Genomic DNA, 18,048 nt, shown 5'->3' with positions numbered 1-18,048 from the left:
GCAGGGCTGCTTACGGGAAAGATTGTCCTTTCACTAAGGAAGCTATAGGCCACGGGGAACCTTTTTGTGAGTGCATGCCAAAACCGGCAAAATCTCTGACTCAAAATTCTTCTGTGTGCCAACCCTAATTTTTTGAGAACATGATATGCCTACTTGATATCTCTTAAGGTGTACACATGTGAAGAAGCTTGAAGAAGTAATAAAATTCATTCAAGTGACACAAACACAGTATATGATGATGAAAAATACATTTATTTTTTAATGTATACATGTACACTGATACTCGGACAGAAAACTTTATAAGTCCGTTCGATATTATCAGTGGGACTTTTGCTGCTGCATCACTGATGACAGAGATTTTATATATTTCATGATCTTCAGAGATATGCACGAGCTACTACTTTCATCCATGAGGCTATTCCTATTACGAGACTTAACACAATTAATCACTGAGAACAAAGATTCACAAATATATGTGGATGAAAACATGGAGAGTTACGCTGTTGCCAAGTTTTTGAAACAGAAAAAATTTTCTGGAATCGCATTCCAAGTCCTCAATAGTTCATTTTCAACACTTCTCTCTGGTACTCCTGTCTCTAACCCCTTTCTTTCAATGTTTTCCAAGTCAATTCTAAGGTCAATAAATTTCTGCTTCCAAATTGAGCTACTCTGAAATCCAATCAATTGCATTTCAGTCAGCTATGTCTATCCATGAAAACATTTGTAAGTTTAGGTCCTCCAATTTCATGCTGTCTGGAAACCTCATGAATTTTGCTGTCTCTTCCATTTTTCCAAATTTCGCAAATCTTGAGAAGAACTGCTCAATAGTTGACTCGATGATGTTTAAAAACAGCTTTTGAAGGCTTTGACAGAAGGTCTTTAGGAGGTCTTTGATGTGCCTCTTGACTTTTGGGAAATATCTAAATCTCACACCATCCACAACCCTCTGAAAGACGTCCAGTTTCTTTTCAAAAGCCTTTATGAAACCAAACGTAACATCAAGTGTCTTGCCAGTTACTTGTAATTGAACATTTAAGTCATTCATCTGTTCACAAAAATTGTAAATGGAAGATTATAAGAGAGGGTTTCGTGTGCCAGCAAATGTTACTGGCATGCCATGTTTGGCATGGGTGCCAGGGGTTGCCCACAGCTAGCCTAGGATGTGATTACCCCCAAGACCTGCCCAGCTAGGAATTTATGAAGGAATCACCTTTGTGGTCACTTTCAGGCTCACCAACCAGCGCCCAGAGCTTATCAGGTCTGCTATGTAGCCCCTTTTTCATTCACACATTCATTCATTCATTCATTCATTCATTCAATTATGACTGAATTGTAGGGGTCTCTCCTTCCCTTCCACACCTGGCCTCCCAGCCTTCCTTGAATTACAAACCAGGCTCTTCCCTGGCAGGTACAGGAAAAGCTGGCCTCTCCCACTTACCTGTTCATGGGCCACTCCTAATGGGTTCCGCACGTAGCCTACAGAAGGCAAGGCTGGGCCTGCTCCTGCAGTCAGCACCCAGTGGTGGGAGAGGCCTAGCAGCCCCTGAGGTGCAGCCCTGGATGGGGGAGAGGTGCAGCTGGAATGCCACTTCCACCCCAACCTGAGGCCCTGGGAGGCATCTCATCATTGGACTCCCTTGTTCCTCCTCTGCTTACACACGTCAGCCCTTCACTATGTCCCTGGGTCACACGCTGGTGCAAGGTGGGTGCTGGACCACGTCTTGCAGATGAGAAGTGCAAAGCAGTCCCATGCACTGGGGAGTGAGGCCAGTCAGGCCTGGTCCTGGACTCCAAGATGCCCTGGCAGTCTCTGTCCCCCAGCTCCTTCTGGAGTCCAGTGGGCACAGACTTCTCTCCCTCCTGCTCTTGGGGACTCTCAGGTCCAGCTCCCACTCAACTCTGGGTCTCCACCACCTGGATCCTGCCCTGCAGGGGTGTGGCAGCGGAGGTCATAGCTTCCAGAGCTAAGGCCTGGGATGTGGATTTGCAGCTTCACAGGGAGGAGGACAAATCACAGGAAGATGGGAAGAGCAGATGTTTGGTAACCAGCTGTCTGCCCAGCCATGCAGGTGAGTCTCAGATTTTAAAAAGTTATCTCTGATCTTTGCTCTCTCTGGACCAGGCTCCCCACCTACATGATTTTAATATAATCATTTGATTTTTGTTCCCCCCTTTAGTTTAGAGAGAGGAGGGGAGAGGGAGAGCAACAGAGAAACATCAATGTGAGAGAGAAACATTGATCAGTTGTCTCCAGTTTAGGGCCCAGGGGGATATGGAACCCGAAGTTGAACCCAGGACCCTTTGGTGCACAGGAGAAAGCTGCAAAGGACTGACCACCCCGGCCAGGGCCTTCCTGAATGCCAGGAGGGAAAGGTGGGAGTCCTCCCCACCCCGTGGCTGGGTCTGGATCGCCCTCCGCTCAACAAAATCCACAAGCGGAAGTGGCACTTTTTGGAGGCGCGCAGAGCTGGATACCTCCCCGGCTTGTCTCCAAGGCCAATAAGACCAACACCAAACAGGGCACACGCACTGCAGCGCACGCCAGTGGTCCCCAGGCGGCGCCCTCCGGGGGGACCTGATTGTGCAAGATGCCAGTCCCTTGCCCAGCTCCCCCCGCCCTACATCACTCCTATGCCCCACCCCACCCCACCCCTAACCGGCGCTGCCCCCAGCCCCTCCCACTTTGACAACCCTCCTCCCCGCCCCCGGGTGCTTCCGCCCCGCGTCACCTGAGCCCAGGACTTATGACAGAAGGAGGGCCATGCTCACAGTTAAAACCCTCGCTCTGCCTTCGCTGTTAATCTCACTCACAGGCCACTGCTCTGTGCCCGCTGCTCTTCCCTTCTGTGCCTGGTGCTCTGTGCCCGCTGCTCCGCCATGAGCGCTCCCGTACCTACGCTTGGTGGGACCTCCGAGAGCCGGCCCGCCACCTCCAAGATCCAGGCCATCGCCGACAAGGTAGGCGGCCTGGTCCTCCCTAGCCCTGGTCGAGTCCCACCCTGTCCGCACAGGGGCAGCGCCCGCTGGGACGCGGAGGGTATTGAGCTGGGACAGGGACCCTGGGCCTCAGCGTCTAGAGGGAAGGGCCTGGTGTGCTTGTCCTCGGGCGGTTCCGGTCAGTGAAGCTGGGGCAGGGTATGCAGGGGTCCTAACTTCCGCCCTGCCTTATTCCAGTGCTCCTTGTGCAAGTAAAACAAAAACAGACACCAGGCTGGGATGCAGAGGCAGAGCCTGGTTCAGACCTGGGCAGCGCTTGACTCCTGTGCCTCATTTTCCTCGTCTGTAAAGTGGGCATCACTGGGGGGCCTTCACCGAAGGTTCTGGGGAAGGTGGGAGGGTGGGGCCACAGGAAGGCTCAGGTTCTGAGAAGACACAAAGTCCAACAGACCTGCGGCTTCCCTAACATCGTGGTCGGCAAACTGCGGCTGGAGAGGCGCATTCAGCCCTAGGGCCCCTTGAGTGTGGCTCTTCCTAAGCCTTAGGAGAACCCTAATTAAGTTAATAACAATGTACCTACCTATATAGTTTAAGTTTAAAAAATTTGGCTCTCAAAAGAAATTTCAATTGTTGTCCTGTTGATATTTGGCTCTGTCAACTAATGAGAGGGTCTAAACTTTAGACCATCTGACCACAGTAAAGGACGGTGAGTCCGTCCCATGAGACTTTGAAAATGATGAATTTGTAGGGACTTCGTGGTGAGCCAGGTTTGGCGAGGATCCTCTCCCACACAGCTCCGGAGCCCAGCCTCTCCCGAGGTTCCCGGGTCCCAGGCCTAAGGAATTCTTCACTTGCTCCGTGAACTGTGAATGGGCATCAGCTCAGGAGAGACGAGTGGCTGTCTCGGGGATCCCTGATGTGGTGCTGGTCACTTGAAAGTGACAAGTAAGAGGGCGGTCACCATGGCCGCTGGGAGGCAGTTCTGAGGGCAGGCTTGCCTGTGGCTCCTAGAGGACAGGGCAGGGACACCCTCTTGCTGCCTCGGGTTCTGACTCCGCCAGCTCTCTGGGCTGCAGGTGTGGAGAACAGAGGCCATAGGGGGAGCCCTGGCCAGAGGATGTCAAAGTCCCCAATTCTGGCTCAGCCTCCTCAAGTAGGGCCCACCAGTCCGACCTGGGCCTTCCCTGACCCTCTGCAGTCTCCTGGCCCCTTGAGGGTGGTAACTGGCAACTTCCTCACCATCCCCAGGCCTTTCCTGCTCCCCTTGGCTCTAGTACAGCCCAGCTTTCTCCCGGTCCACAGTACTATCAGTGAACTGTCACCACGGGCAGGGCCTGGAGGCTGCCACATGCCCAGTCCCATCGCCTGCATTTGGGTCTTCTCACCATTCCTGCCTCCACTCCTGAAACTGGCCAAGAGGGAGGCCATTCCTCCCCAGACTCCTGTGTGCGTTTGTGTGTGTCACTCATCCCCGTAGGCTTGTCCACAATCCGCAGGGTCAGATCCCTGCGGACCAGACATGGCACCTTGCACGACAGGTGAGCACTGAGACACAGGTAGGCCTGCAGTGAGAACCCTGCCAGCCGCATGCCGAGGGCACAGGAGGGGCAGGAGGGGCCTGCCTTCTCCCTTCCTGACCCTCCCTCCTGTCAGCTGCTGACTCCATTCTCCCTCCATTCTTATCCCTGGTTAGGGCCCCTCCCTGAAGGCGCGGGCAGGCCACAGGCCTCCTGCCGGCCACGGGTTTGACAGGCTTGGACCTGATTGCGAGGAATAATCCGTAAAGGGGGCCCTTAGGGGTCAGCTTGTAACATCTGACATGAGGCCGCAGCTCCCGTGTCAGTCGCTCTTGCAGGAAGGAGACACTGAGTTCCCCTCTCTCCTGCCCCCCAGGTGAAGTCCCAGCTGGAGGAGAAGGAAAACAAGAAGTACCCCACTTTCAAGGCCACGGAGTACATGAGCCAGGTGGTCGCGGGGACTAACTACTTCATCAAGGTGGAGTGTCCGCTACAGGGGTGCTCATGCAGATGTGGGGAAATGGGGGACTTACAGGGTCGGACAGGGGTGAGAAGGGGGTTCCTGTAGCCCTAGCTGGTGTGGCTGATTGGATAGAGCGTCAGCCTACACACCAAAGGGCCTCAGGATTGTTCCCGGTCAAGGGCAGGTACCTGGGTTGCAGGTTGGATTCCTGGGCACAGTTGGAGCGCATGCAGGAGGCAATCAGTCGATGTACCACTCCCTCTCTCTTTCTCTCTAAAAAATTAATAAAAATGTTTTTAAAATAATAAAATAAAAGGAGTGTGCATGCACTCCTGCAGGCCTCCATGGAGGAGAGGACTGAGCCTTGCAGGCAACTAAGGGCTCTGCGGAGGGAATGTAGCGTGCCAGGGGTGCTGGCTGGGGTGATGGGCACCTGCTACGCCCAAAAGAGGAAGATGGGAATGCCCTGAAGCAGGGGTTCTCAACCTTCTGGCCCTTTAAATACAGTTCTTCTTGTTGTGTCCCAACCATAAAATTATTTTCGTTGCTACTTCATAACTGTCATGTTGATACTGTTATGAATCGTAATGTAAATATCTGATATGCAGAATGGTCTTAGGGCGACCCCTCTGAAAGGGTCGTTCGACCACCAAAGGGGTCGCGACCCACAGGTTGAGAACCGCTACCCTGAAGGGACTGGGCCTCCAGGCTCTCAGGGCCTTTCTCACACAGTCCGTCAGGCACAGGGACTTGGGGTCAGAGGCAGCACCTGCCCCCCTCACTCGACTCTCTTTGCAGGTTCAAGTTGCAGATGATGACTTCGTGCACCTTCGAGTGTTTGAAAGTCTCCCTCATGAAAACAAGGCCTTGGCCTTGGATAGTTATCAGACCAACAAGACCAAGCAGGACGAGCTGGACTATTTCTAGTTCTGGATTTTGAACTGAACCTTCACCACGTGGTTCTCTGTCACGTGTTCCCGTGTTGGAGTCAGAAATGTACAACGTCTCTAATCTGTGCACTTTCGCTGGAGGGGCTGCTCTGCACCAATCTGGTGTTTCTGCTTCTGACTTTAACAGCGTGATTTTCCTCCCAATCAATGATCTTAACTAAATTGCTTTCCAAGAGGGCTTAGATGATCCCTAAATAAATACATTTTGAAGATTTTGCAAATTTCTTCCTTTGCTGTGGGTTTTGTTCTTCATCTGAAACCATAACCACCACTAGCCCTGTTTACAAAGGTCTTTCACGGCCACGCCCTGGGCCTGAGGCCCTCCACCTGAGCAGGAGAGCCCAGCGGGGCTGCCCCAGGTCCGAGCAAGTGGGTGGTCGACCTAGAACCCCAGGAGTCGCTCCAACTACAGCTCTGGACTCCGCTGCGTGGACTCTGCGTCCTGTCTCCAGGCCTCGGTTGCCCCCTTAAGTAAAAGGATGCGAGTAAACCCGGGTCTAGACCATGAGTTCCAGATGTGCTCAGTCATAGTTTCCGTAGCAGCAATGACACGGCACGGACCAAAGTGTTGCACAATCCTGCTGCACAGCTGCTCAGAACCGGCGGCCTGGGAGGCGGTGCCGCTCATCCCTGAGCTGTGGCACCTGCTCAAAGCCTGAGCCTCTGGAAGGGCCCGTTTCAACAGGGTCCTGCCCGTCAGTGCGGTCAGTGCCTGGTTGGTTTGCCCCGTGTTTGTGTGAAATAGATTAAAAAGAGTGCCCCTGACATCATAGGAGTAATGACTGTTGGGTGAAATTTCTATCTGTGTGGCTCAGGGTCAAGGTAGAATATGTGTTCCTGAAGGTTAATGTTGGTCTGACATTCCTGAAGCCCACTCGGCTCCCCTGGGGCATGTGGCGTTTTGTCTGTGACCTGAGGTCATGAGGAGCGTGGAAGGGCGGGGCGGTGAGCATGCGGAGCCTGGAGAGCAGCACTGAGAAATCTCTGCACAGTGAGCTGTGTGCGTCCCCGTCCCTCCATGAACTGGAAGAATAAAACTTTCATAACACCCTCTTCATGTCAAGCAACTGTGCACTGAACAGAAGACGGAACACCATTCCCACCTGGGACTTTCAGGGACCGGCAGGGGAAATGGCATTGAGGGGGCTAAGCAGAGCTGACAGCCACGCCCTGCTCCGCCTGGTTAGAAATGGGTGATTGCTTAACGGGTGTGGGTTGTGCCCAGGGTGATGAGGCATCTGTGACAGGAAAGGGGAGACAGTTACACATGGCTGGGAGGTACAAATGCCCTGGGCTGTGCAATTGAAGTGACTCAGGTGTACTTCCTTCCTGTGAATTTCACCTCACTAAAAACATAGCACAAGACAGTCAACCACAGCCAGTCTGGGGGACCCCTTGGCAGAGGATTTGGGGAACCAATGCTGGGCTTGAGCTCTTCCGTCTGCCCAGCCTCTCCTCTGCCCACCCTGGGCTCTGGGTGCTGACCTGTGGGTTCGCCCTCGCCATTCGTTCTCCAGCACTTGCTGCAGGGACCACCTCGGGGTCTCCTGGCAGCGACCTCTCTTCTACAGGATGCTTTTTGGGTCCTGGTACTTGGCCTGCCAGTGAGCCCTTCAGGCTAAGCTAGTAATGGCGCCCCTTCCCTCTTTGTCGTCCTGGGGTGCTGACCACCCCACTCCTTTTACTAAGCACTCAAGTCACTGGTCAGTGCCATCTATTTCCCCAGCACCAAGAAGACAGCGACAAAGGGACCCGCCCGCCCTTGAGAGTCACAGGCCCTAACTCTCCAGCTGTCCAGGCAGGGACCGCTAAGCAGCACAGGGCGGTCAGCGTGGGTTTGAGAGGCAGAGTCAGGCGCTTCCGACACAAAGCAGATGCCGCGACCTCCCGCCCTCTCCTTGCCTTTCTCACAAAGCCTGTTACTTGGGGATGACCAGAGGATTTATCTACAAAATGTGTGAGGGTGTATAGTACCTGCTGGGCTAGTAGGACCAGAGCTGTCACCACCCAGGTGTGAAGGAATTAGAACCCAGAAGGGGCAGTGACACCTGATCGATGACTAGAGCTTGTCCTTACAATCTAGCAGGGATGGGCCAGGAAAGAGAGCCCCACCCTCCTGATCCCATGGCAGGTCTTGCAGGAACCCGGAGTGGGTATGGCACCAGAGTGGGTTGGCGGGGAGGGGACTTGGGGCATGATGGGCAGGGCAAGGCAGGCCCTTTCTTTAAGAGGGAGATATTTGCCTGGCCAGCATGGTTCAATGGTTGAGCATTGACTTATGAACAAGGTCAGCTTGATTCTAGGACAGGGCACATGCCAAGACTGTAGGCTGTATCCCCAGTGAAGGTGTTTGTAGGAGGCAGACAATCGATGATTATCATCATTGATGTTTCTCTCTCTCTCTCTCCCTCTCTGAAATCAATATATATATATATATATATATATATATATATATATATATATATATATATATAAATATATGTATATAATGTATACTAGAGGCCCAATGCATGAAAATTCATGTAAGAGTAGGCTTTTCTTCCCCTGGCTGCCAGCACCGGCTTCCCTCTGGCACCCAGGACCTGGGTTTCCCTGGCAGCCCCAGCTTCGTCCAGACCTCTGGTCTACTTAGCATATTATGTTTTTATTATTATAGACTAGAGGATCGTCGCACAAAAAGTTGTGCACTTGGTGGTGTCCCTCAGCCCAGCCTTTGCCCTCTTACAGTCCGGGACCCCTCGGAGGATGTCCACCTGCTGGCTTAGGCCCGCTCCCTGGGGGATCGGTCCCAAGCTGGCAGTCAGACATCCCTCTGGCAGACCAGCAGTCCTCGGTGGATGTCTTCTTGCCAGCAGGGAGCAGGCCTAAGCTGCAGTTGGACATCCTTAGTGCTGCTGAGAAGGCGGGAAAGGTTCCCACCACCACTGTACTGGCAGCCATCATCCTGGCTTGTGGCTGAGCAGAGTTCCCCCTGTGGGAGCATACAGACCTCCAGGGGGCAGCTCCTGCACTAAGCGTCTGCCCCCTGGTGGTCATTGTGTGTCATAGTGACCAGTCATTCACAGTCATTCTGCTGTTAGGGTCAGTTTTCATATTACCCTTTCATTATATAGGATAGAGGCCTGGCACATGGTGGGGGCCGCGGGTTTGACCTGAAGGGTGTCCCAGATCAGGGTGGGGGTCCCGCTGGGGTGCCTGGCCAGCCTGAGTGAGGGGCTGATGGGAGTCTGCAGGCTGCTCATGCACCCTTCAGGGTGGGGGTCCCCACTAGGGTGCCAGCCAGCCTGGATGAGGGGCTGATGGCTATTTGCAGCTGGTCACACCCCTTTCAGGGTGGGGTTCCCCACTGGGGTGCCTGGCCAGCCTGGGTGAGGGGCTGATGGCTGTTTTCACGCTGGCCACACCCCCTTTAGGGTGGGGGGTCCCACTGGGGTTCCTGGCCAGTCTGGGAGAGGGGCTGAGGGCCATTTTCAGGCAGGCCAAGCCCTGCAATGGAAGCTCTCAGCCTCTCCTTTTTTTCTTTTTTCTTTTTTTTTTTACTCTGGGAGTTATTTACCTTCTATAATTGAAACTTTGTAGCTTTGAGAGGAGCTCAGAGCCGGCCAGGGCAGCCAGGAGGGAAGACTACTGCTCACTCAAGATCCGTGGCCATGGCCAGCTGAAAGCAGGTATCTGGGGTTTATTGACCTTCTATAATTGAAACGTTGTTGCTTTGAGTAGAGCTCAGAGCTGGCCGCCGCAGAGGGGAAGCTTGGCTTCCTCCATCATTGTGGCAACCAAGCCTCCTACTTCCTCCAGCTCCATGGATGCTGGCCGCCATCTTGATTGGGTTAATTTGCATATAGTCACTCTGCTTGGATGGTGGGTGTGGCTTAAGGTGTAGCAAAGGTACTATCAATTAGGATATTTGTATTTTATTAGTGTGGATTATTATTATAGATATGGTCTTTAAAGAGGTAGTTAAGACACAACAAGGTCACTGTGTGGGACTTCATCCAATCAGACTGTGTCCTTATAAGATGGGATCAGGACACAGACACGGAGGGGCAATCACGTGAGGACGCAGGGAGAAGACAGCATCTTCATGCCGAAGAAAGAGGCCTCCGGAGAAACCAGCCCTGCCCACACCCTGACACCAGGACACAAAGGGCATCTCTTCTCTCCCGTTACAGGCTTCCCCAACAGCAAAGAGCTGATCAGATGGCTCAGCACTGGACGGGCCTGCGTTCACTGACTCCTTCCTGTGTCACTAGGTGAACACTCTATACTTTGCCTTTTGCAGAGCACACTCTTCTGCAGGTTCTGAGAAGGTAAAAGTACAGAAGGTAGATATTCTCCTCCACTAATGACTCCAATGCAGTAAGACTCTGCCAAGTTGAGAAAGTAGTTTCTGTGATTTCTGTGCATGCCCCCCACCCCCAGTAAATTTTGATCCTTTGCCTATTTCAGTCTGAACTAAACCACTAGCAATGGTCCTAGTGCCTATGCCAGTGATGCTTCTCGGCGCTGGCTACCCTTAGAGCAACAGAGGGAGGCAAATGCTGGTGCCTAGGCCGCGCCCTCAGAGTCCATTTAAGGACAGGAGGGTCTGGACATCAAGACTCTAAAGAGCAGATTAAGATGCCCGAGCTGAGGGGAACCAAGATGGCGGCATAGGTTAACGCTGGAGTTTGCTGCCTCGAACGACTACTTCAAAAATACAACTAAAAGACGGAACGGACATCACCCAGAACCACAGGAACGCTGGCTGAGTGGAAGTCCTACAACTAGGAGGAAACAGAAACGCATACCGAGACTCAGAGGAGGCACAGGGCTGAAGTCAAATACTAAGGTGCAGAGTGCATGCAGAGCAGACTGGTGGCTGAGGGCATGGTTGGCGTTTTCAATCGGGAGGGAGTTGAAAACTCTGAGTTCCAGATCCGGGCGAGTCTTTAGGGACCCAGACTCAAACAGGAGAAGCGGGACTGTCTGACTTTGGTAGGAACTCGAAGGCAGCTTTCTCTCCGAGGTTTGAAGCGGGTGCTGGGACTCAGAGAGGCAGAGCCCCTGGGGATGGGACTGAGAGAAGCCATAACTGCTTGCTCCGGCCCACCCTGTTGATCCTGTGCGACCCGCCCCGCCCAAGCCCTGCACAGAGCCATTTGCCGGATAGCCTCAGGCAAAGGCTAGATTAGCACCTTCCTAGAGGACAGAAGTTCTCTCACTGCAGACACAGCTGATTCTCACAGCCAGTTGGCCTGGAGGTCAAATCCCCGCCAGTATTACCTACAACAATCTAGGCTTAACTACAACAACACTGCGCATAGAGACCACTAGGAGTTGCACCGAGAAAGCATAAAAAATGCGGAGACAAAGAAACAGAAAGCAGATGTCAGAAATGGAAGATATAGAGCTCAAAACCACACTTTTAAGGTCTTTCAATAATTTTCTAAAAACTACCGATAAATGTAGTGAGATCCTCAAGAAATCTAATGAGACCCTCGATGTTGTGATAAAGAACCAACCAGAAATTAAGCATACACTGACTGAAATAAAGAATATTATACAGAGTTCCAACAGCAGACCAGAGGAGCGCAAGAATCAAGTCAAAGAATTGAAATGTGAAGAAGCAAAAAACACCCAACCGGAAAAGCAAAATGAAAAAAGAATCCGAAAATACGAAGATAGTGTAAGGAGCCTCTGGGACAGCTTCAGGCGTACCAACATCAGAATTATAGGGGTGCCAGAAGATGAGAGAGAGCAAGATATTGAAAACCTATTTGAAGAAATAATTACAGAAAACTTCCCCTACCTGGTGAAAGAAATAGACTTACAAGTCCAGGAAGCACAGACCCCAAACAAAAGGAATCCAAAGAGGACCACACCAAGACACATCATAATTGAAATGCCAAGAGCAAAAGACAAAGAGAGAATCTTCAAAGCAGCAAGAGAAAGAAACTCAGTTACCTACAAGGGAATACCCATACGACTGTTAGCTGATTTCTCAACAGAAACTTTACAGGCCAGAAGGGAGTGGCAAGAAATATTCAAAGTGGAGTTTGTGTGTGGGGGTGAGGTTGGGGGTTAATGGGGGGGATGTGGACACATTTGTAATACCTTAACTAATAATAAAAAAAAGGGAAAAAAAGACACTGGGGGGTAGGGGAGGCCAGGGGATTGTCAAGGGCGGGGGGTGGGGGGGGGGGAAAGGAGCCATATGTAATACTCTTTGTAATACTTTAAGCAATAAAAAAAAAGAAAAAGAAAAAAGAAATAAAAAAAAATCAAGGAAAATGAAAAAAAAAAAAAAAGAAATATTCAAAGTGATGAATGCCAAGAACCTACAACCAAGATTACTTTATCCAGCAAAGCTATCATTCAGAATTGAAGGTCAGATAAAGAGCTTCACAGATAAGGAAAAGCTAAAGGAGTTCATCACCACCAAACCAGGATTATATGAAATGCTGAAAGGTATCCTTTAAGAAGAGGAAGAGGAAGAAAAAGGTAAAGATACAAATTATGAACAACAAATATGCATCTATCAACAAGTGAATCTAAGAATCAAGTGAATAAATAATCTGATGAACAGAATGAACTGGTGATTATAATAGAATCAGGTACATAGAAAGGGGATGGACTGCCTATTCTTGGTGGGGAAAGGGGTGTGGGAGATGCGGGAAGAGACTGGACAAAAATCGTGCACCTATGGATGAGGACAGTGGGTGGGGAGTGAGTGCGGAGGGTGAGGCGGGAACTGGGAGGAGGGGAGTTATGGGGGGAAAAAAGAGGAACAAATGTAATAATCTGAACAATAAAGATTTAATTAAAAAAATGGGGGAAAAAAAAAGACTCTAAAGAGACTAAACCCAGATGGCCACATAGGTAAACACTGGAAATTGCTGCCTTGCACACCACTTCAAAAATACAACTAAAAGACAAAACGGACATCATCCAGAACCACAGGAAGGCTGGCTGAGTAGAAATTCTACAACTAGAAGAGAAGAGAAAAGCACACTGAGACTCAGAGGAGGTGTGGAAGTAAAGTGCAGAGGTACGGAGGCTCACATGGAAAGGGCTGGTAACAGAGGACGTGGTTGTCTTTTTCAATCAGGAGGGAGTCTGAAGCTCCTGACTGCTCTGAATTCCAGTTCCAGGTGAGTCTCTAGGGACCCAGACTCATAGGGGAGAAACTGGACTGTCTGGCATCGGCCGTAACTCGAGGGCGGCTTTCTCAAGGTGCTTGCAGCGATTACCAGGACACTGAGACGTGGGGCCTCTTAGGGTAGGCCTGAGGAGCAACCATAGTTGTTTGCTCTGCCCTGTTGATCCCCTGAGACCCCGCCGCACCCAAGCTGTTCGCAGAGGCTTTTGCATATGAAAAGCATGGCCCTTTGCAATCTGAAAATCACCTAACAAACTGCAGCTGGGTCAGAGAGACCCAGAACTTCCAAAAGAAGGCCCAAGGACCCACAGAAGCTTGCATTTCTTCACTGGTGGGCCTCATCTGGGCACCTCCAAACCCCAAGCAAAGAAGAGGAATCTGCAGATCTCTCCTGCTGGGTAGCCTCAGGCAGAAGCTAAATTAGCACCGCCTTAGAGATCCAAGAGCCAGTGTACCCAGTGTTCAGAGTGGGACCATCCAATTACAACTCCTCAGATCCATAAGGGACACACTCAGGGGGCAGACTCAGTGAGCACCAAAGCCCCACTGAAGTAAGTCTTGCCCCAGAAGGGTGTCTCCAGCACAGAAGTTCTCCCACTGCAGACACAGCTGATTCTCACAGACAATTGGCCTGGAGGTCAATTCCTCCCAGTGATACACCTACAACAATCAAGGCTTAACTACAAGACTGTGCACAAAGCCCACTAAGGGGTGCACCAAGAGTGCCCACCTCAGGTAATTGGAGAGGCTGAGCCACTGGGCCCTATAGGAAACCTAGCACAGAAAGCCACTCTATCATCACAGGGAAGTATAAAAAATGCGGAGACAAAGAAACAGGACACAAATGACAGAAATGGAGGAAAGCAAACTACTGGATATAGAGTTCAAAACCACACTTATAAGTTTTTCAAGATTTTCTAGAAACCGCCAATAAATTTAGTGAGACCCTCGAGAAATCTTGTGAGACCCTTGAGGTTATGAAAAAGGACCAACTAGAAATTAAGCATACACTGACTGAAATAAAGAATATTATACAGAGTTCCAACAGCAGACTAGAGGATCGCAAGAATCAAGTCAAAGATCTGAAATAGGAAGAAGCAAAAAACACCCAACCAGAAAAACAAAAAGAAAAAAGAATCCAAAAATATGAAGATAGTGTAAGGAGCCTCTGGGACAACTTCAAGTGTACCCACATCCGAATTATGGAGGTGCCAGAAGGAGAGAGAGAGCAAGATATTGAAAACCTATTTGAAGAAATAATTACAGAAAACTTCCCCTACCTGGTGAAAGAAATAGACTTACAAGTCCAGGAAGCACAGAGAACCCCAAACAAAAGGAATCCAAACAGGACCACATGAAGACACATCATAATTGAAATGCCAAGAGCAAAAGACAAAGAGAGAATCTTCAAAGCAGCAAGAGATAAATAGTGAGTTACCTACAAGGGAGTACCCATTTGACTGTAAGCTGATTTCTCAACAGAAACTATAAGGCCAGAAGGGAGTAGCAAGAAATATTCAAAGTGATGAATACCAAGAACCTACAACCAAGATTACTTTATCCAGCAAAGCTATCATTCAGAATTGAAGGTCAAATAAAGAGCTTCACAGATAAGGAAAAGCTAAAGGAGTTCATCACAACCAAACCCGTATTATATGAAATGCTGAAAGGTATCCTTTTAGAAGAGGAAGAAGAAAAAGGTAAAGATACAAATTATGAACAACAAATACACATCTATCAACAAGTGAATCTAAAAATCAAGTGAATAAATAATCTGATGAACAGAATAAACTGGTGAATAGAATAGAATCAGGGCATAGAAAGAAAGTGGACTGACTATTCTCATGGGGGAAAGGGGTGTGGGGGTGCGGGAAGAGACTGGAAAAAATCGTACACATATGGATGAGGACAGTGGGGGGGGGTAAGGGCAGAGGGTGGTGGGAACCGGGTGGAGGGGAGCTAGGGGGGGGGGAAGAGGAACAAGTGTAATAAAGTAAACAATAAAGATTTAATTTAAAAATGACTCTAAAGACCCCCAAGTGACCCCATGGGCTAGCGGCAGTGTTGAGAACTGCTGATCGTGGTCAGAAGAGGAAAAGCTCACTGACAAACTTCACAACAATCAGATGAGAGTCAGTGCAGCAGCTTGGTAACACCACACCAGCTTGCCACTTTAATTTTAAAATGTAGGGTATTGCCCCATTGGGTTTGGCTCAGTGGATAGAGAATCGGCCTGTGGTTTGATTCTAGTCAAGAGCACATGCCAGGGTTTGGGCTTGATCCCCAGTAGGGGGCGAGCGGGAGGCAGCTGTCCAGTGATTCTCTCTATCATTGATGTTTCTCTCTATTTCCCTCTCCTTTCCTGTCTGAAATCAATAAAAATATATTTTATATAAGTAAGTAAATAAATAAATAAATAAAATGTAGGGTATTAGCCCTTTGGACTTTTGAGCTGAGTGTATTTTAGGTAAATGAGTTAATAGGAGTTGAAGTGTCTCACACATAAGCACCAGCAGACACCAGCTACCATGGGGACTTCTCTCTTGCTCTAGATCTTAGAACCCAGGCTTCTGTGTGTGGAAGCTACTGACTCGGTGGTTCTGGCCTCCCAAGGGGTAAGGATACTCACGTGCCTCTGTGGTTTGAAAAGCATGGACGAGCTGGGAGATGGTCCTTCCTAGTTCCTCCTGTGCCTGAAACAGTAAAAAATCTCCTTTGGCCCCTGAAGAAATGAGGCCTCACAACTAGCAACACACTCAGCGGCCCACCCGGCATGAGACAGGCTTCACTGGCTGCTGCAGCCCCGTGTGCATGAGGCCTGCAAGCTGCATCCCTGCTGCGAAGGGCTTCCCTCTACAGCTGGGCCCGCAGAACCTTGCAACAGGGAGTCACTGCCCTCATGATCCGGCTGAGCCCTGAGCACAGAGGCTGGCCATCGAAGGAGAGAATAAGAGAGGGCAGGCCAGAGCAGGGAGCTTCCTCACCGCCCGGGCCCGGGTCACCTGCTCGTTCCCCGCCAGGCGCTGGGCCAGCTGGATCTCAGGGGGGTGCTGAGCCCGCTGTACCATGGCGATCGCCACTGAGAGACCCTGGTACCAGGGACAGCTCCAGTGCGCTTCGCCTGGTCGCGCGGGGTGACGTCACACGGCCGGGCCGACCTTGTCCGGGCGCGCTCTCAGACCACAGGCGCCTGGGAGGAACTCGCCCCGGCCGCACGCCATCGCCCCGTAGTGGCCGGAGACCGCAATGACAGCTCTAGACAGTTGTAATTCAAAGGTCACTAAACGTGTGCCCGCCTTTAGGGGGGCGGTAGTTGAACCTGGTTGAGGACAGAAGTTCTTTAGCAAAGAAAGCCAACGAGCACAGATAGAAGGAAATGGAAGGATTGGAGAAAACGCTGTGCGGCCCCCAGTGAATCTTTGATTCAGGGCGAAAGTCATCAGAAAATGGCACAAGGGCTAAAGGAAGGTGGTCCAAGCTATCAGTCCCCGCCCCAAGAGACGGACACTGTGGGCGGGCGTGGGCGTTGGGCCTCCCACGCAGCAGCCGCACCTGTGGGCAGTCAAACCTGACCCTCATCCAGCCTTCAGGGCTGCACCCAGCTGTCAGGACACAGGAAGGCTGAGCAGGGTGCACAGAAGACAGTCACCACCCTAGTCTGGGACAGTTCACAAGACAATCATCCAGACATCTTCACAGACTTAAAGTCATGGATGAAGGAAGGAATGAACGCCTGTATAAAGGAGAGGATATACTCCTTTACATATTTGCATATACAAATCTTTTCTTAAAAATATATTTTATTGATTTTTTACAGAGAGGAAGGGAGAGAGATAGTTAGAAACATCGATGAGAGAAACATCGATCAGCTGCCTCCTGCACATCTCCTACTGGGGATGTGCCCGCAACCCAGGTACATGCCCTTGACCGGAATCGAACCTGGGACCCTTCAGTCCGCAGGCAGACGCTCTATCCACTGAGCCAAACCGGTTTCAGCTGCATATACAAATCTTGATTGGATCCCGGTTCAAAGAAAAAGCTCAATGTCACTTGGGGGTCAATTGGGAGAGCTTGCACATGGACTGGATGTTGGATTATAGTGCAGAATAATTGTTTATTTTCTTAGGTGTGACAATGTAGTGTTTATGTTCATGCAGAATGGACTCAGCAGATTTTTTCTGTGAAGGGCCACGTGTCAGAGAACCCCAAGCCTGTGGATCTACTAGGCTACGAGGATGGAAGGCTATGATTTATTATGGAAAAGGGACACAAAGCAAATCAGCACAGGGAAAGGTCATTCAGAGGGACTCCAGGAGACACCGGGAGGAGGCTTCCAGAATCCTCTCCAGGTGGAGACACACAGGCCACACTTACCACCCAGCAAGGAGCTGGGACAACACGTGTACAATGTCGACTACCAGGAAGCACAATGGAGAAGCACCCACTTCCTTTACATTAGTGACTACAGGATAGTTAACATTTCCAGTAAGTAGAGATGGTATATGGGCATCAGCATTACTGGTGCCAATGTGGTTTTGCCTCCAAGGGGTTTGGAAAAGAAATTCACCCGGACTTGTCAAAGGTATCTGATCCTAGATGCATAAGAACAATGGGCAGGGCTGCTTTCGGGAAAGATTGGCCTTTCACTAAGGAAGCTATAGTCCTAGAACAGGGGTGGGCAACCTTTTTGTGAGTGCGTGCCAAAACTGGCAAAATCTCTGACTCAAAATGCTTCTGCTTGCCAACCCTAATTTTTTGAGAACATGCTACACCTCCTTGGTATCTCTTGGTATCTCTTGGTATGTCTGTGAAGAACCTTGAAGAAATAATAAAATTCATTGGAGCGACACAAATACAGGTTATGATGATGAAAAATATATTTATTTTTGAATGTATACATGTACACTGATAGTCCGACAGAAGACTTTATGACTCCATTTGATATTATCAGTGGGACTTCTGCTACTGCATCACTGATGACAGAGATTTTACATCAGGTTTATATTTCGTGACATTCAGAGGAATAAATGAGCTACGACT

The 18,048-nt window shown here is 50.2% G+C and overlaps 1 protein-coding gene and 1 long non-coding RNA gene across 3 annotated transcripts; one reads left to right on the top strand and one right to left on the bottom strand.

The window, feature by feature from the left end:
- Nucleotides 1-232: 232 nt before the first annotated feature.
- LOC308516977 lies at nucleotides 233-16,230 on the bottom strand. 2 transcript variants are annotated; one of them, XR_013995792.1, is made up of 4 exons: nucleotides 16,011-16,230; nucleotides 15,638-15,695; nucleotides 1,439-1,556; nucleotides 233-1,045 (listed from the first exon to the last, which is right to left on the bottom strand). It is a non-coding gene; the product is annotated as an uncharacterized lncRNA (long non-coding RNA). The 2 variants fall into 2 exon arrangements; XR_013995793.1 differs by having other exon boundaries at nucleotides 15,638-15,701; nucleotides 16,011-16,173.
- On the top strand, nucleotides 2,747-6,086 carry LOC308516971 (cystatin-B-like). Its single transcript, XM_081088021.1, has 3 exons — nucleotides 2,747-2,958; nucleotides 4,831-4,932; nucleotides 5,716-6,086. Exons 1-3 carry the CDS (start codon nucleotides 2,878-2,880, stop codon nucleotides 5,842-5,844), a joined length of 312 nt encoding a protein of 103 aa, XP_080944147.1. The 5' UTR covers nucleotides 2,747-2,877; the 3' UTR covers nucleotides 5,845-6,086.
- Nucleotides 16,231-18,048: the final 1,818 nt, after the last annotated feature.

This window comes from Myotis nattereri (genome assembly GCF_964212035.1).
Source record: "Myotis nattereri genome assembly, chromosome: 3".
Taxonomy (NCBI): domain Eukaryota; kingdom Metazoa; phylum Chordata; class Mammalia; order Chiroptera; family Vespertilionidae; genus Myotis; species Myotis nattereri.
This window is presented reverse-complemented; position numbering and strand designations above follow the sequence as displayed.